We start from the raw sequence: 26,163 nt of genomic DNA on the forward strand, positions 1-26,163 counted from the left end.
CTAAACCTTTAACTTTTTGAGAAAATGGTCACCTCAATTGGACCCTATACTGTGACTCCTCAGGGCTGTACTGTGATTTGTCTGGCACGTTGCTCAGGAGATTGATGATAGATCACTCTTTGCAGGTTCCATACACCTACTTCCTGATGTCCTGTTAACACATTGGCCAGAATATTCAAGTTTTTAGCTCTTGAAGGAGTTCCGAGGAGTAGATGGTATAGGTCTCAAATCACTGAGAGCGGAGCGCTCTTTGTTTTAGTTTGGAATCTACCGGTACAGTCAGCTGATTGTTTAAATCCAGTGAAAGTCGCCTCTGCTAAACAGACCTGTTTAGTAATCACACCAACCGCCCCCACTAGAAATGTGTGTAAAATCTGTACGGTTTTTAGAACTGGCTAGTTTCCTCTTACCCATTCTGTCCACTAGTTTTCAAAGGTCCAGGGGTAAAAAGTGGGTAATGGCTCAGTAAATTATCTTTGCGTACAGCCCCACACTCAATGTTATGGGGATAATCCAGGGCCAGAAGGAGTGGTCCAACCTCCTCTGGGCTCTGCTGGGCGCAGGTAGGTCTGCTCTTGGCCTTGTCTTCTTTGGGGTGCATCCCATGCTGTGGGAATCAAAGGCACTCTAAGTAGTGCTAGTGGCCCTCCTCCACCTAACCACCAGACAATTCTGGCCGCTATAGTCTGTTGTGGTCCCCAGCAGGGTCAAAGAAGCCCAATGCTGCGGGAATCAAAATCCCTTTAAGTAGCTCTAATGGCCCTGCCCCCTCCACCTCACCAGCCATTTCTGGATGCTGTAGTCTGTTGTGGGCTCCAGGAGTGTCAAAGAAGTTTGTGATCTAAAGTTAAAGTTAACTTAAGGTGTCACTGTTCCCTGGAAGTGCTCTCATGCACAGAAGTCCATGACTGTAGTGCTTTCCTCTTATTTAGTTTCTAAGCACTAACATAACACAACAGAAAGGCACTTGTGAGGTCAAAGAAGACGTTTATTGTTGTTAATTCTTAATATTTATGAATGACGAATTAGTAGCTTTCAAGTCCGCGTTAATCAAACAAAATATATCAGTTTGCAATATACACAGCAGGTTATATTTATAAGATATTGAATGCAAAGCAAAACAAATACTTCACCGTGTAGGAACTATTTACAGCTACATCTTTCTAAGGTCTGCAAGCTGATGACCCCTGTCAGCCGCGAGAAAGAGTTTCATCTACCCACACGGGATGCTGGCAGCTGGCGCCAAGCTCCAGCACGAGGTCCGGCAGATTCGAATCTCACTCTCTGCAGCCTGTTAGATTCGTTACAAAGGTGTGCCCCCTCCTCTCAGACCTGGGAAACTGAGCAAGCCTTTTGGAGACTGGCCAGGTCTCCAAGACTACTCCTGTTCCCAAGCTCAAGCGACGAAAAACAACGCCCATGTACCCTCTCTTATCAGGTCTAGTCTACTGTGAGAGCAAAACATCTTGGTTCATCTGGTGCAAAAACACAGCTTGGAAAAATACAGCTTGGATTCTCAACTGCAATGTCTAACTCCACGTTAAAGGCAATGGGCAGCTAACCTAAATATCAAATGCAATGTCATGTTAAAGGCAATAGGCAGCTAACCTAAATATCAAATGCAATGTATAATATCATGTCAAAGCCAATAGGCAACTGAGCTGAATATAAAATGCAATGTATAATATCATGTCAAAGCCCATAGGCAGCTGAGCTGAATACAAAATGCAATGTATAATATCATGTCAAAGCCAATAGGCAGCGGAGCTGAATATCATGTCAAAGCCAATAGGCAGTTAAGCTGAATACAAAATGCAATATATAATATCATGTCAAAGCCCATAGGCAGAATATCTAATAGCATGTCAAAGTCAATAGGCAGCTAAATTGAATACATCATGTCAAAGTCAATAGGCATGCAATGTCAAAGCCAATAGGCGGCTAGACTGGATACAGCATGTCAAAGCCAATAGGCAGAATACAGAATGTAATGGCTAATGCAATGTCAAAGCCCATAGGCGGCTCAACTGAACAAAACATACCATGTGCTACTGGTGAACATTGAGCAACTAATATGCGCAGTGGTGAAACACAAAGTCATTGGTCAAAACAAAACTTATCAAATGGCAGGACATTCCGCCCTTTGACCAATGAATTTTTGTTTCACATATCTCATATTTCAAACAAAAACAAAAAAAACATCAGCACAAAAAAAAATTATATCAAAGCAATCCCTGTAAAGCAACAGAAGTGAATTAACACATTGATCTCATAACTTTTCACATCAGATACATCTACATAGAAAAGACTGGGCAATTTTTATACTCTGAATGAGTCTCTAATTCAATAGTGTTAGCAATTTGATGTGGCATGAGTTCTGCTCATGTAAAGGTGCACGGTCCACCTGAAAGGTTTGCTGGAAGATAAGCAAAAGTCAGAGTTCCATATGAGAGGGAAAAACAAAAAAACACAGCAAACAAGTTGAACTTGAACTGAAGGCGCAGTTTGCGCAAAATGGATCCATGGTGCTGGCACTTTACTCAGCCAGGTTCAGGTTGGGGATTCGGTCCCTTCCCCGACCCCACACGCACACACCGGAAGGGGGACCACACAGCACACTCAGGGACAGTGGCGAAACGTGGTAGGATCTGCAAAAGAAACAAGTATGACTTTTCTTGCAAATAACATTTTTCATTTAAACTGCACCCTTCCTCTTTCTTTCCCTGTTTTATAATCAGCAGGACGTTTTTGAGGCCCTTTGTTATATTCTCTGCAGGTTCTGGAGGATCACTTGGGGCTTCAGCCCACACATCAGCACTAAGGTTTTTATCTGCTGCGCCACAGCTTCCCTTTTCTTGCACTGTCAGAAGGGCTGGGGCAGACTCATTCTTTACCAAACCTCCATTCACTGCACTTTTGCCAATTTGGGCCATTCTGTCTCCAATTTGTATCAATGAATCAAATTCTTTTCTAGGTATCAGCATAATTTCGATTTTTCCTTGGTAATTTGCAGCAATCACTCTCCCTAAAACCTGATCAATTTGACATTTCTGTCCTGGTAACTTTCCTCTCCCCAACTGCTCTGTGACTGCTTGCATGACAGATTGCTTTTGTGCGTGCTGCACAGTTTTTATCAAATCTAGGGGAATGTGCATCCCTCTCATCTCTGCCCACCTGTAAGTGGCTTTTTCTCTCAGCTGTTCACATTTCTGGGGCACCCACTTAGCCATCCCCACTAAGGCAGAATTCTGGGTGTACACTTCTCTCTCTGAATTTTTCTCATTAACATCTGCAAGGTAATTGAACCAGTTAGGTACAAGCCATATGTAAAAACAAACAGCTAAAACATTAGCAATAAACCAAAAATCAGCGTAAAAATGACACATCTCACGTAGTTCTTGCTTCAAAATCTGACACACATTATACAACGCTTCTACGGTGCCAGAAAACAACATTTCAGTCAATGAATCATTAGTAAAACAAACATGCTTTTTATCTTCAGTAGACACGAATTCAAATGGTGCACACAATTTCACTGGTAATTCTTTTACCTGTGGTACTCTAGCCCTGTCTTGCAAGTACCAGATCCATTGTATGATTCTAGCTAGGGGCACTATTTTCTTTCCTTGTTCTTGAGTTACATGTACATAAGTATTTCCTTCTTGCACTGCGCAAAAACCTAAAGTCTGCATTATTTCATTTGCCAAATCACACGCGCGCAGCTGCATATAATTTTTCACAGTGACCATATACAAAAGTGTTAGGATTTCACTCAAATGAGGGCTATTCTTTTTCCAAAAATCAAACAAGCTAATGAAACTCGGTGTCTCCCTAAAATCTTTCGTTTTACTTGTGCATTTTGCAACGGTAACTCGTAAATCACATTCTGAGCTCTCTCGTCCTTGTTATCAGTTAAGGAATGCATTTTGTCTGCCAAAAACCCTGGCTCACACGAAAACTCAGTGCAGCTCGGAGCTGTCTTAACCCCCTCATTACTGGAATGGGACAAGAAAGATTCTTCAAAAACAGCCCTTTTATAACTTTCAGTCGGGCTAATTTGCTCACGTAAATTCCTATTTTCATGTTCCAACTGCCTACATTTCTCCTGCATTTCTCTGTAAGCAGATAAAGGTATCCAGACCTTTCTGTCATCATTACTTCCAAAACACACGTTTTCTACATATATACAACGGGAATTATTTCTCAAAACAACATCAGGCATTTTAGCTACACATGCATTTTCTTCTGTAATTCCCCAAACAGAAAACAATTCACAGTTTTTCTTAGCACCATCAGGCAGTTCATCAACACATGTATTCTCAGACATGGTCTGCCGTGCTACTGTGATTCTCCAAACAGAAAACAATTTCTGTAATTCTCCAAACAACAAAAAACAATTACACTTTTAAAGTGTGCACTTAGAAATCTACTAACTCGTCAAACCCCCTTAATCACCTCTTAATGACCGACCCCACTCCTGGTACCAATTGTAGTGCTTTCCTCTTATTTAGTTTCTAAGCACTAACATAACACAACAGAAAGGCACTTGTGAGGTCAAAGAAGACGTTTATTGTTGTTAATTCTTAATATTTATGAATGACGAATTAGTAGCTTTCAAGTCCGCGTTAATCAAACAAAATATATCAGTTTGCAATATACACAGCAGGTTATATTTATAAGATATTGAATGCAAAGCAAAACAAATACTTCACCGTGTAGGAACTATTTACAGCTACATCTTTCTAAGGTCTGCAAGCTGATGACCCCTGTCAGCCGCGAGAAAGAGTTTCATCTACCCACACGGGATGCTGGCAGCTGGCGCCAAGCTCCAGCACGAGGTCCGGCAGATTCGAATCTCACTCTCTGCAGCCTGTTACATTCGTTACAAAGGTGTGCCCCCTCCTCTCAGACCTGGGAAACTGAGCAAGCCTTTTGGAGACTGGCCAGGTCTCCAAGACTACTCCTGTTCCCAAGCTCAAGCGAGGAAAAACAACGCCCATGTACCCTCTCTTATCAGGTCTAGTCTACTGTGAGAGCAAAACATCTTGGTTCATCTGGTGCAAAAACACAGCTTGGAAAAATACAGCTTGGATTCTCAACTGCAATGTCTAACTCCACGTTAAAGGCAATGGGCAGCTAACCTAAATATCAAATGCAATGTCATGTTAAAGGCAATAGGCAGCTAACCTAAATATCAAATGCAATGTCTAGTGTCATGTCAAAGCCAATAGGCAGCGGAGCTGAATACGAAATGCAATGTATAATATCATGTCAAAGCCAATAGGCAACTGAGCTGAATATAAAATGCAATGTATAATATCATGTCAAAGCCCATAGGCAGCTGAGCTGAATACAAAATGCAATGTATAATATCATGTCAAAGCCAATAGGCAGCGGAGCTGAATATCATGTCAAAGCCAATAGGCAGTTAAGCTGAATACAAAATGCAATATATAATATCATGTCAAAGCCCATAGGCAGAATATCTAATAGCATGTCAAAGTCAATAGGCAGCTAAATTGAATACATCATGTCAAAGTCAATAGGCATGCAATGTCAAAGCCAATAGGCGGCTAGACTGGATACAGCATGTCAAAGCCAATAGGCAGAATACAGAATGTAATGGCTAATGCAATGTCAAAGCCCATAGGCGGCTCAACTGAACAAAACATACCATGTGCTACTGGTGAACATTGAGCAACTAATATGCGCAGTGGTGAAACACAAAGTCATTGGTCAAAACAAAACTTATCAAATGGCAGGACAATGACACAGCCGTGTTTTTAAAATCAGCCATTTGCGTCTGTGGAGAAAAATTTAATGAAACCCAAGATTGTTTGTGGATGTTTTTCACAATTTATTTTTATTGTTTTTAATTTGCAACAATATAACTATAGTCATGACAGGCAGGTTTGCCATATGTAGCAAATATAATACAAAAGAGAGAGTAAAGTATAAGGCTGTAAGAAGCCCGTGACTGAGTCCTGAAAGACCCCTTCATCTTCTCTGATTCACTATGTCCATAACTCATAAGCTGTTATCCTCCATATATCAAGCTTCTACTCTTGACGCCACAGGCTACTCTGACCAAACTACCCTCTATTACCATAGAAGCAAGTCAGTACATCGTCTCATCTCCCTGTCAAAGTCCTCGGTTTTCATCCCATGTTAACCGACCTACCTCCTCCTCAAATATCAAATCCACTTTCCTGTAGCTATCATATTGCTATTTATCTGTGATGATCGGGACCTTCCCACTTGGCGGGATCCTTCAAGGCCAGTTTAATTGTTTCTGTATCATTTTTCTAAAGAGTTTTTAGCGATTCTAAGAGATCATTCAGTGGTTCCTGTTTGTATTCTGAAACTTGATCTGGAGGCTATTTTATCCTGGGGAAATATATTGCTGAGTGCTAGCTTCTGTAGGTTTTGATGTGTCTGGTTTGCTCGTGCACACAGCTGAAAAGTAGCATTAATATTTGTTTCATTATGAATGGGATAATGATAATGTTACAGGATCCTAATGGAGTATGTTTATTATGTGGTTAATTCTTCCTACCTGTCCTTTAGAGTTCCAGGGATATTTAGTGTTATTTCTAGTTTTCCATTAATGTTTTTATTTCTCAAAATAAAAAATGATCTCTGACAGACAGACCAAAAACACACAAAAAAAGCAATTTAAAAATGTTGTGCTTGGGAGATAGAACATCACAGATCACTAGCACTCACTATGATGGTTTTGGGAAAGGTATGTCAATGTCTTTTTAGGTCTATAGATCTTTTGTTTTTTCCTTGTTTAAAAATCGTTTTTCACTGAAAAAAGTTAGCTTTGTGTTCCTACTTTAATTGTTGATAGACTGAAGATGCCACTTTTTAATTTAGTTTTGTTACTTGTAATTATATTTGTTTGCAATAGACTCTGGTCCTCCAAAAAGATATCAAACAAAAGCTGGTGATAGTAGAACGTTCAAGTCTCAGAAATTTGAAAAAGGAAACAAAAAGCCTGAGAAAGCTGGTGGAAAAGCTGCTGTCAAACAATTTTCAGCTAAGGGCAAACCACAGAACCAAAATTTCACAAAGAAAAGAAAACTGGATCAGGGGGATCAGGATGGAGGTGAGTGGAATCTGTGATAGTTGTGCTCTTGTCTTGCAGCATTGGAAAAAAAAAACTAAATTATCAGTATTTGCCTCATTTATTTTATATTTTTCTTCTCTGATAACTATCAGTTTTACACTAGTGATATTAAGTGCATTATTCAGGCAATAAAAAGACAGTTAAAAGAAAGACCTTCAGAACTTGTACTGTTCAGTGCCACATGTTTACAACTTTAAAGATGAGTGACCACTTGTAAGGAAATGCCTCCTTGGCATGGTTGCCCCCTGACTTTTTGCCTTTGCTGATGCTATGTTTACAATTGAAAGTGTGCTAAGGCCTGCTAACCAGGCCCCAGCACCAGTGTTCTTTCCCTAACCTGTACTTTTGTATCCACAATTGGCAGACCCTGGCATCCAGATAAGTCCCTTGTAACTGGTACTTCTAGTACCAAGGGCCCTGATGCCAAGGAAGGTCTCTAAGGGCTGCAGCATGTCTTATGCCACCCTGGAGACCTCTCACTCAGCACAGACACACTGCTTGCCAGCTTGTGTGGGCTAGTGAGAACAAAACGAGTAAGTCGACATGGCACTCCCCTCAGGGTGCCATGCCAGCCTCTCACTGCCTATGCAAGTATAGGTCAGTCACCCCTCTAGCAGGCCTTACAGCCCTAAGGCAAGGTGCACTATACCATAGGTGAGGGTACCAGTGCATGAGCATGGTACCCCTACAGTGTCTAAACAAAACCTTAGACATTGTAAGTGCAGGGTAGCCATAAGAGTATATGGTCTGGGAGTTTGTCAAACACGAACTCCACAGCACCATAATGGCTACACTGAAAACTGGGAAGTTTGGTATCAAACTTCTCAGCACAATAAATGCACACTGATGCCAGTGTACATTTTATTGCAAAATACACCCCAGAGGGCACCTTAGAGGTGCCCCCTGAAACTTAACCGACTGTCTGTGTAGGCTGACTAGTTCCAGCAGCCTGCCACACTAGAGACATGTTGCTGGCCCCATGGGGAGAGTGCCTTTGTCACTCTGAGGCCAGTAACAAAGCCTGCACTGGGTGGAGATGCTAACACCTCCCCCAGGCAGGAGCTGTAACACCTGGCGGTGAGCCTCAAAGGCTCACCCCTTTGTCACAGCCCAGCAGGGCACTCCAGCTTAGTGGAGTTGCCCGCCCCCTCCGGCCACGGCCCCCACTTTTGGCGGCAAGGCTGGAGGGAACAAAGAAAGCAACAAGGAGGAGTCACTGGCCAGTCAGGACAGCCCCTAAGGTGTCCTGAGCTGAAGTGACTCTAACTTTTAGAAATCCTCCATCTTGCAGATGGAGGATTCCCCCAATAGGGTTAGGATTGTGACCCCCTCCCCTTGGGAGGAGGCACAAAGAGGGTGTACCCACCCTCAGGGCTAGTAGCCATTGGCTACTAACCCCCCAGACCTAAACACGCCCTTAAATTTAGTATTTAAGGGCTACCCTGAACCCTAGAAAATCAGATTCCTGCAACAACAAGAAGAAGGACTGCCTAGCTGAAAACCCCTGCAGAGGAAGACCAGAAGACAACAACTGCCTTGGCTCCAGAAACTCACCGGCCTGTCTCCTGCCTTCCAAGTAACTCTGCTCCAGCGACGCCTTCCAAAGGGACCAGCGACCTCTGAATCCTCTGAGGACTGCCCTGCTTCGACGACGACAAGAAACTCCCGAGGACAGCGGACCTGCTCCAAAAAGACTGCAACTTTATCCAAAGGAGCAGCTTTAAAGACCCCTGCAATCTCCCCGCAAGAAGCGTGAGACTTGCAACACTGCACCCGGCGACCCCGACTCGGCTGGTGGAGAACCAACACCTCAGGGAGAACCCCCGGACTACTCTACGACTGTGAGTACCAAAACCTGTCCCCCCTGAGCCCCCACAGCGCCGCCTGCAGAGGGAATCCCGAGGCTTCCCCTGACCGCGACTCTCTGAAACCTAAGTCCCGACGCCTGGAAAAGACCCTGCACCCGCAGCCCCCAGGACCTGAAGGACCGGACTTTCACTGCAGAAGTGACCCCCAGGAGTCCCTCTCCCTTGCCCAAGTGGAGGTTTCCCCGAGGAAGCCCCCCCTTGCCTGCCTGCAGCGCTGAAGAGATCCCTTGATCTCTCATTGACTTCCATTGCGAACCCGACGCTTGTTCTAACACTGCACCCGGCCGCCCCCGCGCCGCTGAGGGTGAAATTTCTGTGCGGGCTTGTGTCCCCCCCCCGGTGCCCTACAAAACCCCCCTGGTCTGCCCTCCGAAGACGCGGGTACTTACCTGCTGGCAGACTGGAACCGGGGCACCCCCTTCTCTCCATTCTAGCCTATGCGTTTTGGGCACCACTTTGAACTCTGCACCTGACCGGCCCTGAGCTGCTGGTGTGGTAACTTTGGGGTTGCTCTGAACCCCCAACGGTGGGCTACCTTGGACCAAGAACTGAACCCTGTAAGTGTCGTACTTACCTGGTAAAGCTAACAAAAACTTACCTCCCCCAGGAACTGTGAAAATTGCAGTGTCCACTTTTGAAATAGCTATTTGTGAATAACTTAAAAAGTATACATGCAATTGAAATGATTCAAAGTTCCTAATGTACTTACCTGCAATACCTTTCAAACAAGATATTACATGTTAAATTTGAACCTGTGGTTCTTAAAATAAACTAAGAAAAGATATTTTTCTATACAAAACCTATTGGCTGGATTTGTCTCTGAGTGTGTGTACCTCATTTATTGTCTTGTGTATGTACAACAAATGCTTAACACTACTCCTTGGATAAGCCTACTGCTCGACCACACTACCACAAAATAGAGCATTAGTATTATCTGTTTTTACCACTATTTTACCTCTAAGGGGAACCCTTGGACTCTGTGCATGCTATTCCTTACTTTGAAATAGCACATACAGAGCCAACTTCCTACACCACTTTTAGGCATTGTATGGCCTGTCTGATCACTATGATCCAGATGGCAGCCCTCTGGGGGTTCTGGTGTTGTGCACACTTTGACTAGAACAAAACTTCCATCCATGTGATGGAACCTGGAGCACTTTTAGGAGAAATATTCACTTTTGGCAACAACAAAAAATGTTTTTGATTTTTGCCTCTCAAAAGGTTACATCGCCGGAATTCAATTATGTGTTTTCATTTAGAAAGAAGCTCATTCACCAATCTTTAAGGGTAAACCTACATGAAAAATAAGCTACATAGCAGTTTCATGAAGCTGAATTTGACACTCTCCCTTGCCAGCGCCACAAGTATCTCATCATGCTCTACACTGGCAAATACTTCAGTTTTTTTTCTATCTCCTTTGATCTGGAATTGTAAGTACTAAGGAATACGTGGTCAAATTTAATTATTTGTACTTTTTTGGGTGTTTCAAAGCTGGAGTTTTTGCCTCATCTTTCCTGTTTTTTTGTTAAGATTTATACACTTCTTACCTGTATACAGTCACTTTTAATGTAGTGTCCCTTTGTCAGGAGTAACAAAAGAGAGGTAAACCCCAAGTTTTATGTGTGACCTGGCAGACACACCTCTTTGTATTTTTTCCAAATCAAAACATGACTTTAAGGGCTCTCGGCAGCCTCCTTGGCATGGTTACCCCCTGACTTTTTGCCTTTGCTGATGCTATGTTTTGAATTGAAAGTGTGCTGAGGCCTGCTAACCAGGCCCCAGCACCAGTGTTCTTTCCCTAACCTGTACTTTTGATTCCACAATTGGCACACCTGGCATCCAGATAAGTCCCTTGTAACTGGTACCTCTGGTACCAAGGGCCCTGATGCCAGGGAAGGTCTCTAAGGGATGCAGCATGTATTATGCCACCCTGGAGACCCCTCACTCAGCACAGACACACTGCTTACCAGCTTGTGTGTGCTAGTGAGAACAAAATGAGTAAGTCGACATGGCACTCCCCTCAGGGTGCCATGCCAGCCTCTCACTGCCTATGCAGTATAGGTAAGACACCCCTCTAGCAGGCCTTACAGCCCTAAGGCAGGGTGCACTATACCATAGGTGAGGGTACCAGTGCATGAGCACTGTGCCCCTACAGTGTCTAAGCAAAACCTTAGACATTGTAAGTGCAGGGTAGCCATAAGAGTATATGGTCTGGGAGTCTGTTTTACACGAACTCCACAGCACCATAATGGCTACACTGAAAACTGGGAAGTTTGGTATCAAACTTCTCAGCACAATAAATGCACTCTGATGCCAGTGTACATTTTATTGTAAAATACACCACAGAGGGCACCTTAGAGGTGCCCCCTGAAACTTAACTGACTATCTGTGTAGGCTGACTGGTTCCAGCAGCCTGCCACACTAGAGACATGTTGCTGGCCCCATGGGGAGAGTGCCTTTGTCACTCTGAGGCCAGTAACAAAGCCTGCACTGTGTGGAGATGCTAACACCTCCCCCAGGCAGGAGCTGTAACACCTGGCGGTGAGCCTCAAAGGCTCACCCCTTTGTCACAGCACCGCAGGACACTCCAGCTAGTGGAGTTGCCCGCCCCTCCGGCCCCGGCCCCCACTTTTGGCGGCAAGGCCGGAGAAAATAATGAGAATAACAAGGAGGAGTCACTGGCCAGTCAGGACAGCCCCTAAGGTGTCCTGAGCTGAGGTGACTCTAACTTTTAGAAATCCTCCATCTTGCAGATGGAGGATTCCCCCAATAGGATTAGGGATGTGACCCCCTCCCCTTGGGAGGAGGCACAAAGAGGGTGTACCCACCCTCAGGGCTAGTAACCATTGGCTACTAACCCCCCAGACCTAAACACGCCCTTAAATTTAGTATTTAAGGGCTTCCCTGAACCTAAAGATTTAGATTCCTGCAACTACAAGAAGAAGGACTGCCGAGCTGACAAACCCCTGCAGAGGAAGACCAGAAGACACCAACTGCCTTGGCCCCAGACTTACCGGCCTGTCTCCTGCCTTCCAAAGAACCTGCTCCAGCGACGCTTTCCAAGGGACCAGCGACCTCTGAATCCTCTGAGGACTGCCCTGCTTCGAAAAAGACAAGAAACTCCCGAGGACAGCGGCACTGCTCCAAAAGAACTGCAACTTTGTTACAAGGAGCAGATTTAAAGACCCCTGCAACTCCCCGCAAGAAGCGTGAGACTTGCAACACTGCACCCGGCGACCCCGACTCGACTGGTGGAGAACAACCAACTCAGGGAGGACCCTCCGGTGACTCTACGACTGTGAGTAACCAAAGTTGGCCCCCCCTGAGCCCCCACAGCGACGCCTGCAGAGGGAATCCCCAGGCTCCCCCCTGACCGCGACTGTCTGAACTCCATTTCCCGACGGCTGGAAAAGACCCTGCACCCGCAGCCCCCAGCCCCTAAAGAAATGGAACTTCTGTGCAGGAGTGACCCCCAGGAGGCCCTCTCCCTTGGCCAGGTGGTGGCTACCCCGAGGAGCCCCCCCCCCTTGCCTGCCTGCATCGCTGAAGAGACCCCTTGGTCTTCTATTGAAAACTGAAGGAAACCCGACGCATGTTTGCACACTGCACCCGGCCGCCCCCGCGCTGCTGAGGGTGTACTTTCTGTGCTACTTTGTGTCCCCCCCCCCCGGTGCCCTACAAAACCCCCCTGGTCTGCCCTCCGAAGACGCGGGTACTTACCTGCTGGCAGACTGGAACCGGGGCACCCCCTTCTCTCCATTATAGCCTATGTGTTTTGGGCACCTCTTTGACCTTTGCACCTGACCGGCCCTGAGCTGCTGGTGTGATAACTTTGGGGTTGCTCTGAACCCCCAACGGTGGGCTACCTTGGACCAAAAACTGAAACCTGTAAGTGCCTTACTTACCTGTTGAAACTAACAATAACTTACCTCCCCCAGGAACTGTGAAAATTGCACTGTGTCCACTTTTAAAACAGCTTATTGTGTTTTATGTGAAAAGTATACATGCTAAAGTAATGATTCAAAGTTCCTAGAGTACTTACCTGCAATACCTTTCAAAAGAGCTATTACATGTAAAATTTGAACCTGTGGTTCTTAAAATAAACTAAGAAAAGATATTTTTCTATAACAAAACCTATTGGCTGGATTTGTCTCCGAGTGTGTGTACCTCATTTATTGTCTGTGTGTATGTACAACAAATGCTTAACACTACTCCTTGGATAAGCCTACTGCTCTACCACACTACCACAAAAAATAGAGCATTAGTATTATCTCTTTTTACCACTATTTTACCTCTAAGGGGAACCCTTGGACTCTGTGCATGCTATTCCTTACTTTGAAATAGCACATACAGAGCCAACTTCCTACAGTGTTAGTGAGCAAGGGAGGAATATGCCAGAAGACTAAAGGCTGGTTGTAAGGAAATGCCTCCTTGGCATGGTTGCCCCCTGACTTTTTGCCTTTGCTGATGCTATGTTTACAATTGAAAGTGTGCTGAGGCCTGCTAACCAGGCCCCAGCACCAGTGTTCTTTCCCTAACCTGTACTTTTGTATCCACAATTGGCAGACCCTGGCATCCAGATAAGTCCCTTGTAACTGGTACTTCTAGTACCAAGGGCCCTGATGCCAAGGAAGGTCTCTAAGGGCTGCAGCATGTCTTATGCCACCCTGGAGACCTCTCACTCAGCACAGACACACTGCTTGCCAGCTTGTGTGTGCTAGTGAGAACAAAACGAGTAAGTCGACATGGCACTCCCCTCAGGGTGCCATGCCAGCCTCTCACTGCCTATGCAGTATAGGTAAGACACCCCTCTAGCAGGCCTTACAGCCCTAAGGCAGGGTGCACTATACCATAGGTGAGGGTACCAGTGCATGAGCATGGTACCCCTACAGTGTCTAAACAAAACCTTAGACATTGTAAGTGCAGGGTAGCCATAAGAGTATATGGTCTGGGAGTCTGTCAAACACGAACTCCACAGCACCATAATGGCTACACTGAAAACTGGGAAGTTTGGTATCAAACTTCTCAGCACAATAAATGCACACTGATGCCAGTGTACATTTTATTGTAAAATACACCACAGAGGACACCTTAGAGGTGCCCCCTGAAACTTAACCGACTGTCTGTGTAGGCTGACTAGTTCCAGCAGCCTGCCACACTAGAGACATGTTGCTGGCCCCATGGGGAGAGTGCCTTTGTCACTCTGAGGCCAGTAACAAAGCCTGCACTGGGTGGAGATGCTAACACCTCCCCCAGGCAGGAGCTGTAACACCTGGCGGTGAGCCTCAAAGGCTCACCCCTTTGTCACAGCCCAGCAGGGCACTCCAGCTTAGTGGAGTTGCCCGCCCCCTCCGGCCACGGCCCCCACTTTTGGCGGCAAGGCTGGAGGGAACAAAGAAAGCAACAAGGAGGAGTCACTGGCCAGTCAGGACAGCCCCTAAGGTGTCCTGAGCTGAAGTGACTCTAACTTTTAGAAATCCTCCATCTTGCAGATGGAGGATTCCCCCAATAGGGTTAGGATTGTGACCCCCTCCCCTTGGGAGGAGGCACAAAGAGGGTGTACCCACCCTCAGGGCTAGTAGCCATTGGCTACTAACCCCCCAGACCTAAACACGCCCTTAAATTTAGTATTTAAGGGCTACCCTGAACCCTAGAAAATTAGATTCCTGCAAACTACAAGAAGAAGGACTGCCTAGCTGAAAACCCCTGCAGAGGAAGACCAGAAGACGACAACTGCCTTGGCTCCAGAAACTCACCGGCCTGTCTCCTGCCTTCCAAAGAACTCTGCTCCAGCGACGCCTTCCAAGGGACCAGCGACCTCTGAATCCTCTGAGGACTGCCCTGCTTCGAAAAAGACAAGAAACTCCTGAGGACAGCGGACCTGCTCCAAAAAGACTGCAACTTTGTTTCAAGGAGCAGCTTTAAAGACCCTGCAATCTCCCCGCAAGAAGCGTGAGACTTGCAACACTGCACCCGGCGACCCCGACTCGGCTGGTGGAGAACCAACACCTCAGGGAGGACCCCCGGACTACTCTACGACTGTGAGTACCAAAACCTGTCCCCCCTGAGCCCCCACAGCGCCGCCTGCAGAGGGAATCCCGAGGCTTCCCCTGACCGCGACTCTCTGAAACCTAAGTCCCGACGCCTGGAAAAGACCCTGCACCCGCAGCCCCCAGGACCTGAAGGACCGGACTTTCACTGCAGAAGTGACCCCCAGGAGTCCCTCTCCCTCGCCCAAGTGGAGGTTTCCCCGAGGAAGCCCCCCCTTGCCTGCCTGCAGCGCTGAAGAGATCCGTTGATCTCTCATAGACTAACATTGAAAACCCGACGCTTGTTTCTACACTGCACCCGGCCGCCCCCGCGCTGCTGAGGGTGAAATTTCTGTGTGGGCTTGTGTCCCCCCCGGTGCCCTACAAAACCCCCCTGGTCTGCCCTCCGAAGACGCGGGTACTTACCTGCAAGCAGACCGGAACCGGGGCACCCCCTTCTCTCCATTCTAGCCTATGCGTTTTGGGCACCACTTTGAACTCTGCACCTGACCGGCCCTGAGCTGCTGGTGTGGTGACTTTGGGGTTGCTCTGAACCCCCAACGGTGGGCTACCTTGGATCCCAATTTGAACCCCGTAGGTGGTTTACTTACCTGCAAGAACTAACATTACTTTACCTCCCCCAGGAACTGTGAAAATTGCACTGTCCACTTCTAAAGTAGCTATATGTGTTTTATGTAAAAAGTATATATGCTATTGTGATTATTCAAAGTTCCTAAAGTACTTACCTGCAATACCTTTCAAATGAGATATTACATGTAGAATTTGAACCTGTGGTTCTTAAAATAAACTAAGAAAATATATTTTTCTATACAAAAACCTATTGGCTGGAATTGTCTCTGAGTGTGTGTTCCTCATTTATTGCCTGTGTGTATGTACAACAAATGCTTAACACTACTCCTTGGATAAGCCTTAGAAGATATTTTTTGACTAAGAGTCTGCTTCTGGATCTACCACTGTGTGCGGTCGGCAGCACTGAGACTAACTCCACTTCACCAGTGTAGGAAGTTGGCTCTGTATGTGCTATTTCAAAGTAAGGAATAGCATGCACAGAGTCCAAGGGTTCCCCTTAGAGGTAAAATAGTGGTAAAAAGAGATAATACTAATGCTCTATTTTGTGGTAGTGTGGTCGAGCAGTAGGCTTATCCAAGGAGTAGTGTTAAGCATTTGTTGTACATACACATAGACAATAAATGAGGTACACACACTCAGAGACAAATCCAGCCAATAGGTTTTGTTATAGAAAAATATCTTTTCTTAGTTTATTTTAAGAACCACAGGTTCAAATTTAACATGTAATATCTTGTTTGAAAGGTATTGCAGGTAAGTACATTAGGAACTTTGAATCATTTCAATTGCATGTATACTTTTCAAGTTATTCACAAATAGCTATTTCAAAAGTGGACACAGTGCAATTTTCACAGTTCCTGGGGGAGGTAAGTTTTTGTTAGTTTTACTAGGTAAGTACGACACAGGGTTCAGTTCTTGGTCCAAGGTAGCCCACCGTTGGGGGTTCAGAGCAACCCCAAAGTTACCACACCAGCAGCTCAGGGCCGGTCAGGTGCAGAGTTCAAAGTGGTGCCCAAAACGCATAGGCTTCAATGGAGAGAAGGGGGTGCCCCTGTTCCAGTCTGCCAGCAGGTAAGTACCCGCGTCTTCGGAGGGCAGACCAGGGGGGTTTTGTAGGGCACCGGGGGGGACACAAGCCCACACAGAAATTTCACCCTCAGCGGCGCGGGGGCGGCCGGGTGCAGTGTTAGAACAAGCGTCGGGTACGCAATGGAAGCCAATGAGAGATCAAGGGATCTCTTCAGCGCTGCAGGCAGGTAAGGGGGGGCTTCCTCGGGGAAACCTCCACTTGGGCAAGGGAGAGGGACTCCTGGGGGTCACTTCTGCAGTGAAAGTCCGGTCCTTCAGGTCCTGGGGGCTGCGGTTGCAGGGTCTTTTCCAGGCGTCGGGACTTAGGTTTCAGAGAGTCGCGGTCAGGGGAAGCCTCGGGATTCCCTCTGCAGGCGGCGCTGTGGGGGCTCAGGGGGGACAGGTTTTGGTACTCACAGTCGTAGAGTAGTCCGGGGGTCCTCCCTGAGGTGTTGGTTCTCCACCAGCCGAGTCGGGGTCGCCGGGTGCAGTGTTGCAAGTCTTACGCTTCTTGCGGGGAGATTGCAGGGTTCTTTAAAGCTGCTTCTTTGGATAAAGTAGCAGTCTTTTTGGAGCAGGTCCGCTGTCCTCGGGAGTTTCTTGTCGTCGTCGAAGCAGGGCAGTCCTCAGAGGATTCAGAGGTCGCTGGTCCCTTTGGAAGGCGTCGCTGGAGCAGAGTTCTTACGAAGGCAGGAGACAGGCCGGTGAGTTTCTGGAGCCAAGGCAGTTGTTGTCTTCTGGTCTTCCTCTGCAGGGGTTTTCAGCTAGTCAGTCCTTCTTCTTGTTGTTGCAGGAATCTAAATTCTTAGGTTCAGGGAAGCCCTTAAATACTAAATTTAAGGGCGTGTTTAGGTCTGGGGGGTTAGTAGCCAATGGCTACTAGCCCTGAGGGTGGGTACACCCTCTTTGTGCCTCCTCCCAAGGGGAGGGGGGTCACATTCCTATCCCTATTGGGGGAATCCTCCTTCTTCAAGATGGAGGATTTCTAAAAGTCAGAGGCACCTCAGCTCAGGACACCTTAGGGGCTGTCCTGACTGGCCAGTGACTCCTCCTTGTTTTTCTCATTATCTCTCCTGGACTTGCCGCCAAAAGTGGGGGCTGGGTCCAGGAGGCGGGCATCTCCACTAGCTGGAGTGCCCTGGGGCATTGTAACACGAAGCTTGAGCCTTTGAAGCTCACTGCTAGGTGTTACAGTTCCTGCAGGGGGGAGGTGTGAAGCACCTCCACCCAGAGCAGGCTTTGTTTCTGTCCTCCGAGAGCACAAAGGCTCTCACCGCATGAGGTCAGACACTCGTCTCTCAGCAGCAGGCTGGCACAGACCAGTCAGTCCTGCACTGAACAATTGGGTAAAATACAGGGGGTATCTCTAAGATGCCCTCTGTGTGCATTTTTTAATAAATCCAACACTGGCATCAGTGTGGGTTTATTATTCTGAGAAGTTTGATACTAAACTTCCCAGTATTCAGTGTAGCTATTATGGAGCTGTGGAGTTCGTTTTTGACAGACTCCCAGCCCATATACTCTTATGGCTACCCTGCACTTACAATGTCTAAGGTTTTGCTTAGACACTGTAGGGGCATAGTGCTCATGCACATATGCCCTCACCTGTGGTATAGTGCACCCTGCCTTAGGGCTGTAAGGCCTACTAGAGGGGTGACTTACCTATGCCACAGGCAGTGGGAGGTTGGCATGGCACCCTGAGGGGAGTGCCATGTCGACTTAGTCATTTTCTCCCCATCAGCACACACAAGCTGGCAAGCAGTGTGTCTGTGCTGAGTGAGGGGTCCCTAGGGTGGCATAAGACCTGCTGCAGCCCTTAGAGACCTTCCCTGGCATCAGGGCCCTTGGTACCAGGGGTACCAGTTACAAGGGACTTACCTAGGTGCCAGGGTTGTGGCAATTGTGGAGACAATGGTACATTTTAGGTGAAAGAACACTGGTGCTGGGGCCTGGTTAGCAGGGTCCCAGCACACTTCTCAGTCAAGTCAGCATCAGTATCAGGCAAAAAGTGGGGGGTAACTGCAACAGGGAGCCATTTCTTTACACTCCTTCTTTCTTTTTCATGGATTGGTACAAGGTTGTCTGTGGAGATCAATTGTCTTGTTAAATCAGATTTGCTTTTTCAAGCACTGGTGGTTAATGAGTCTGTTTGCAAACTGTCTGTGCAGATATCATTAATTGTTCTCACTTTTCTTTACTAGTCTAATTGAAATTGCTTTGAAGTTATTCAAAATTAGTTCTGGAAACCAGGTTTAAATAAATACTCTTCTCTGGATTATAATTCATGTAAATCCAGTAGTTTTTGCTGTGCATTTAAAAAAAGAAAAACAATGCTGTGCAACTTTTGGGACCACCACTGCCCATAAACCAGGGCTTAAGTTATTAGCAAATAGAAATATTTTTTCTTCTGGATTGTTAACTAGCTTAACCATAACGACTCTGTAGTAATGGTTAAGCTAGTGAATAATCCAGAAGAAAAGATATTTCTGTTTGCTATTAACGAAAGCCCTGCTTTACAGGTATGTGTGGTGTATAGAAGGTTGCACACATTAGAGGATTTCAAACCATTGACATAATGTGACACTGACATTGATCCCAATGACACTTTTTGAATCTCCAGGCTCCGAATCCAAGAAAGCAAAGCGGGAGGATGTGAAAAAGAAAAAGAAGGAATTAAAAACGACCAGACAGTTGCATGAGAAAAGCAATTATGATGTGATCATTAAATCCAAACAAATTTGGGAGAACGTCAGACGGTAAGCCATGTTAAAGGTTGACAAAATCATAAAAACATATTGTAGAATGTGTTTCTATCTAATCCTCTGGCCCACCTTTACAAATTTTAATCTAACTTGAGGTGAGATTTCAGAAAGAAAGAAAAAAAAAACTATTTCTCTTTTTTCTCAATAACCTTTCTCTTTTTAGTACAGATTTTGGAAATAGTCGTAATTTTATTTCATGCATTCTATAAAGAAAGTACTTCTCATCAGGAAGATTTATGTAGTGCCAAAGATCCATTGGCAACACAGAGCACATCAAAATACTTGACCGCTTCAAATAATTGTGATATTATTGTGAGCAAACGTAGGATACTTTGCGGAAAGTCCTTAACTGCTTGAAAGAAAGCTGCAGATAAAGGGTAAGGTCGAGCTCCTTAGCCACAACCTCTGAGGTACTCAATATTGCACTAATGTAGGGACTTTTTTTGGGGAAGGACTAGGAAAGAAAAATCCTGACACAAGTCCTAACTTCAGTAAAAAAATTTAATTCTATAACTATAGGGACTTAACCAAGACCCTAACTGTTATTTTTAAGAATTTAGATAAATGACCAATTGGAAAAATTGAATTTTAACTAAAGGCAATTTTGGAGTTACTCGTGTAGTCACTTATTGACCAAGTGGTATCTGCAAACGCAAAGTCGCAGATCCCAACTCTGCCACCAGTGTAGGATGCTGGCTTTCTATACGGTGCACTAAAAAGAAGTATACAACGCAGAGAGTCCAGTGGATCCTCAATTGGTTGACAGAGGCATAAGTAAATAATGCTAACGCTCTTTTTTGTGGTAGTGTGGGTGAGCAGTTAGGCTTAGAGGGCAGTGCAAAACATTTGTTGTACTCGAGAGGCAATAAACAAGACTCACACTCAAAGAATAAATCCAAGACCAATAGAGAAAAAAATAACACTTCGTTTTATATATGTTGTGAACTTTGTAAAAGAGTAAGTACTGCTTTCGTTATTATTTCTTACAGGTAAGTAAAGAGTTCAAACCTGTGTCCTTTGCGAACAATGCAGTCCTACGGATGGAAGTGTCACCAATGCATGAAAGTAAGTACAGTAGGTTTCAGGGTTTCACCTTCTGGGTTTAGAGATGTAGGGGCCCAAGGTCCAAAGTACTACCAGCAGTTCATCAGTAGCTTCCCGAATTCCACCGGGTGCAAGGTGCTGGTGAGGTTGTAGCTGGGCGCACCGTGGTGAAGGGGGGGCCACCTGGAAACATGCTGCAAAGGGGGACTTTGGGACAAGTTTGAGTTCGCAAGGGGCCTTAAAGCAAGCAGGCACAGCTGGTTCTTCTGGATCCAGACGTGGATGCAGAGTGAATAGGGTGGCTGGGCTCTGTGCGCAAAGATGCTACTTGTGGTTAGGAGCCAACACCTGGCAGGGGCAAAATCAAGACTGCTGGAGCACTCACAAAGTGGGTCTCAGTGATGCTGATGTCTTTTGACAGCTGCTTGGTCCTGGTGTAGTGGGAATCCGCAATGGATTCTTACTATTGGTGCTTGGTGCAGGGTGTCTGGTACCCTAGGGATTGGTGCTGCATGTCTCCGGTTGGTCCTGATGTTGTCACACTTGGTGGGGAGACAGTCCTGGTCCTCCAGAGCATGGGTACCCTCCTCCTGGTCATCTGTGGTGTCGGTCGGGCTGGGGAGTTGCAGATGGAGGACCGGAATCCGCTTTTCGGTGGCTGCAGGGAAGTAACTCCTCTACTTCAAGGAAGACTGGTGGCAATTTGCCAGGTGCTGGCAGGCTACCAGCGCTGTTGGTAGTTCTCCAGCTTTGCAGGAGTAACTCTGTTGCAATTGTCGAGAGAGGTGTGGGTAGGCAGGGCCCACATTTCTTCTGCTGTTCTCGCCAGGCAGTGACCCTTCTTCATCCTTCTTCTCTAGATCCATCAAATCCTGAGTTCTTGGGTTCAGTGGTGTCACCTAAATACTCAATTCAAGGGTACTAAGGAGAGTGCCAGGTAGCAGCCAATGGATTGCCTGCCTGTAGGGTGACCACACCCTCTATATCACCACTTCCGCTGGGTAGTGGGCATAACCCTGACCCTAGAAGGCTAATTCCATCCAAAACAAGATGGAGGAATTTGCAAAGTGGTGTCCACGTCAGCTGGTCTACCATAGGGTTGGAAATGACACAATGGGGGCAGATCTCCTAATCTTACTAATTTTCCTATTTGTCTTGCCACCAAGAAGTGGGGTCAGGACAGGTCCTCTCTACCATCTGGAGATACCTGGTTTGCATAATAAAGGCGGCTGGTCCTTTGGAGCATCCCACCGTGTAATGTCCATCCCACCTGGAAGAGGCGATAACGCCTCTGCCCAGAGCAGGCTTTGTTTCTGCCCTCAGAAATCTGCCTAGGGTGGCTGTGCTGGTTTAGACCAGTCGGTCAACACACTAGCAGTCGGGTAGGTTTTTAGGGGGCACCTCAAAGGTACTCTCTGGGTGCATGTATTAGTAAATCCACTACTGGATTCAGTGAGGGTTTATTAATACAAGATGTAAGGAAATGCCTCCTTGGCATGGTTACCCCCTGACTTTTTGCCTTTGCTGATGCTATGTTTTGATTTGAAAGTGTGCTGAGGCCTGCTAACCAGGCCCCAGCACCAGTGTTCTTTCTCTAATCTGTACTTTTGTTTTACACAATTGGCACACCCTGGCATCCAGGTAAGTCCTTTGTAACTGGTACCCCTGGTACCAAGGGCCCTGATGCCAGGGAAGGTCTCTAAGGGCTGCAGCATATCTTATGCCACCCTGGGGACCCCTCACTCAGCACAGACACACTGCTTGCCAGCTTGTGTGTGCTGGTGAGGACAAAACGAGTAAGTCGACATGGCACTCCCCTCAGGGTGCCATGCCAGCCTCACACTGCCTATGCAGTATAGATAAGTCACCCCTCTAGGAGGCCTTACAGCCCTAAGGCAGGGTGCACTATACCATAGGTGAGGGCACCAGTGCATGAGCACTGTGCCCCTACAGTGTCTAAGCAAAACCTTAAACATTGTAAGTGCAGGGTAGCCATAAGAGTATATGGTCTGGGAGTCTGTCAAACACGAACTCCACAGCACCATAATGGCTACACTGAAAACTGGGAAGTTTGGTATCAAACTTCTCAGCACAATAAATGCACACTGATGCCAGTGTACATTTTATTGTGAAATACACCCCAGAGGGCACCTTAGAGGTGCCCCCTGAAACCTTAACCAACTACCTGTGTAGGCTGACTGGTTTTAGCAGCCTGCCACACTCGAGACATGTTGCTGGCCACATGGGGAGAGTGCCTTTGTCACTCTGTGGCCAGTAACAAAGCCTGCACTGGGTGGAGATGCTATCACCTCCCCCAGGCAGGAGCTGTAACACCTGGCGGTGAGCCTCAAAGGCTCACCCCCTTTGTTCCAGCACCACAGGGCACTCCAGCTAGTGGAATTGCCCGCCCCCTCCGGCCCCGGCCCCACTTTTGGCGGCAAGGCCGGAGGAATTAATGAGAAAACCAAGGAGGAGTAACTGGCCAGTCAGGACAGCCCCTAAGGTGCCCTGAGCTGAAGTGACTCTAACTTTTAGAAATCCTCCATCTTGCAGATGGAGGATTCCCCCAATAGGGATAGGAATGTGACCCCCTCCCCTTGGGAGGAGGCACAAAGAGAGTGTACCCATGCTCAGGTCTAGTAGCCATTGGCTACTAACCCCCCAGACCTAAACACGCCCTTAAATTTAGTATTTAAGGGCTTCCCTGAACCTAAGAATTTAGATTCCTGCAACTTACGAAGAAGAGGACTGCTGAGCTGAAAAACCCCTGCAGAGAAGAAGACACCAACTGCTTTGGCCCCAGCCCTACCGGCCTGTCTCCCTCCTTCAGAAGAAAACTGCTCCAGCGACGCTTTCCCCAGGACCAGCGACCTCTGAATCCTCAGAGGACTGCCCTGCTTCCAAAAGACCAAGAACTCCAGAGAACAGCAGCCCTGTTCAACAAAGACTGCAACTTTGTTTCCAGAGGAGCAGATTTAAAGACCCCTGCAATCCCCGCAAGAAGCGTGAGACTTGCAACATTGCACCCGGAGACCCCGACTCGACTGGTGGAGAACCAACACCTCCAGGGAGGACCCTCCGGCGACTCCGAGACTGTGAGTAACCAAAGTTGTCCCCCCTGAGCCCCCACAGCGACGCCTGCAGAGGGAATCCCGAGGCTCCCCCTGACCGCGACTGCCTGACTCTAAAATCCCGATGGCTGGAAAAGACCCTGCACCCGCAGCCCTCAGCACCTGAAGGATCGGAACTCCAGTGCAGGAGTGACCCCCAGGAGGCCCTCTCCCTTGCCCAGGTGGTGGCTACCCCGAGGAGCCCCCCCCTTGCCTGCCTGCATCGCTGAAGAGACCCCTTGGTCTCTCATTGAAACCTATTGAAAACCCGACGCGTGTTTGCACACTGCACCCGGCGGCCCCAGTGCCGCCGAGGGTGTACTTTTTGTGTGAGCTTGTGTCCCCCCGGTGCCCTACAAAACCCCCCCTGGTCTGCCCTCCGAAGACGCAGGTACTTACCTGCTGGCAGACTGGAACCGGGGCACCCCCTTCTCCATTGAAGCCTATGTGTTTTGGGCACCACTTTGAACTGTGCACCTGACCGGCCCTGAGCTGCTGGTGTGGTAACTTTGGGGTTGCTCTGAACCCCCAACGGTGGGCTACCTTGGATCCCAATTTGAACCCCGTAGGTGGTTTACTTACCTGCAAGAACTAACATTACTTTACCTCCCCCAGGAACTGTGAAAATTGCACTGTCCACTTCTAAAGTAGCTATATGTGTTTTATGTAAAAAGTATATATGCTATTGTGATTATTCAAAGTTCCTAAAGTACTTACCTGCAATACCTTTCAAATGAGATATTACATGTAGAATTTGAACCTGTGGTTCTTAAAATAAACTAAGAAAATATATTTTTCTATACAAAAACCTATTGGCTGGAATTGTCTCTGAGTGTGTGTTCCTCATTTATTGCCTGTGTGTATGTACAACAAATGCTTAACACTACTCCTTGGATAAGCCTACTGCTCGACCACACTGCCACAAAATAGAGCATTAGTATTATCTCTTTTTGCCACTATCTTACCTCTAAGGGGAACCCTTGGACTCTGTGCATACTATTCCTTACTTTGAAATAGTGCATACAGAGCCAACTTCCTACACAAGATGTTTGATACCAAACATCACTATGTTCAGAGAAGCCATCCTGTAGCTGGAGAACTTTTATTGACCAGTGCCCCTCTCATGTATCTAAAATAGCTTCTTTCGTCTAGTGCCCTGCTCTGTTTGAGAACCATTGCTCTACCGAGGTGCCATGCTGTGCTGCGTCATACTGACTTGAAAGAGAACCAGACTGGAGGAGGGAGAAAGGGCATTCACAGCTGTAACAGGAGAAAGCATGTAGTAGTATGATGGCCAACAAAAATATTCTCTTATGGAAATCTCCTGGGCAGGAACTTAGCACACAAAGGAGGGAACATTTAGCAAAATGCTCCAATAAAAAGGAAGAATTTAAGACACGCACAACAAAGAACAAATGGCAAGAGAGGGCGTGGTTAAAAGCCTATATTCAATATATTCAATACAACATGTCTTGCAGAAAGCACCGCGTGCTGCCAAGCTGGGCCTTAAAAAAGAGTAAATTTAAAAAAAGTTACTTGACACTAAAACAACAAAATCCAATCAGTAGAACCAGAGTTATGATATTTTTTTTTTAAAGTAAAAACTAGTGCCTAGAGAATCAAAGCACCATTCGTTAACATCTAGTCATGTGAGGCCAGGTCAAAGTCGAGAAATATGGCAGACTGCGATGAAGTGCGGGTCGGTTACAAGAAGTGGAATAGGCCCAGTCAACACTTGCCTTTGGAAAAGGTGAAGTTCAGAGGGGCAAGGTGCAGATGGTGTCGAAGGAAGAAGCGTAGTCGCCGTGGAGCTGCTGGAGAAAGTTGTGGGGAAGATTTCTAAATATGCAGCAGGATGAGGCAGGCGGCTGTAGCTGACAAGAGTTCCAGGAGGCCAGATACCCATTTGGCGAAGGACCGCTGAGCAGGATTTGCTGCTGCGAAGAACGTAGCGGGAGATACCACGAAGTGAGGCCGACCGGCGATGCACCTTGGGTGCATCGATGAGCAGGCTGGTACCCGGTCTTTCATCTGTTCTCAGAGCATTTTTAGCGAACAGTTTTTCAAAGCCCCAAGATTTGCTTTTCGCTATCTGCGACTGTAGGAAGTTGGCTCTGTATGTGCTATTTCAAAGTAAGGAATAGCATGCACAGAGTCCAAGGGTTCCCCTTAGAGGTAAAATAGTGGTAAAAAGAGATAATACTAATGCTCTATTTTGTGGTAGTGTGGTCGAGCAGTAGGCTTATCCAAGGAGTAGTGTTAAGCATTTGTTGTACATACACATAGACAATAAATGAGGTACACACACTCGGAGACAAATCCAGCCAATAGGTTTTGTATAGAAAAATATATTTTCTTAGTTTATTTTAAGAACCACAGGTTCAAATTTAACATGTAATATCTTGTTTGAAAGGTATTGCAGGTAAGTACATTAGGAACTTTGAATCATTTCAATTGCATGTATACTTTTAAGTTATTCACAAATAGCTATTTTAAAAGTGGACACTTAGTGCAATTTTCACAGTTCCTGGGGGAGGTAAGTTTTTGTTAGTTTTACCAGGT

The 26,163-nt window shown here is 46.5% G+C and overlaps 1 protein-coding gene across 1 annotated transcript in view; it reads left to right on the plus strand.

The window, feature by feature from the left end:
- PUM3 (pumilio RNA binding family member 3) overlaps window positions 1-26,163 on the plus strand; it is a 517,651-nt gene that overhangs the window by 73,110 nt on the left and 418,378 nt on the right. The window contains exons 3-4 of the mRNA XM_069228428.1: window positions 6,914-7,111; window positions 19,306-19,441. Coding sequence (XP_069084529.1) covers window positions 6,914-7,111; window positions 19,306-19,441 — 334 coding nt within the window. The remainder of the gene's footprint in view (window positions 1-6,913; window positions 7,112-19,305; window positions 19,442-26,163) is intronic.

Source organism: Pleurodeles waltl, chromosome 1_1 (genome assembly GCF_031143425.1).
Source record: "Pleurodeles waltl isolate 20211129_DDA chromosome 1_1, aPleWal1.hap1.20221129, whole genome shotgun sequence".
Lineage (NCBI taxonomy): Eukaryota > Metazoa > Chordata > Amphibia > Caudata > Salamandridae > Pleurodeles > Pleurodeles waltl.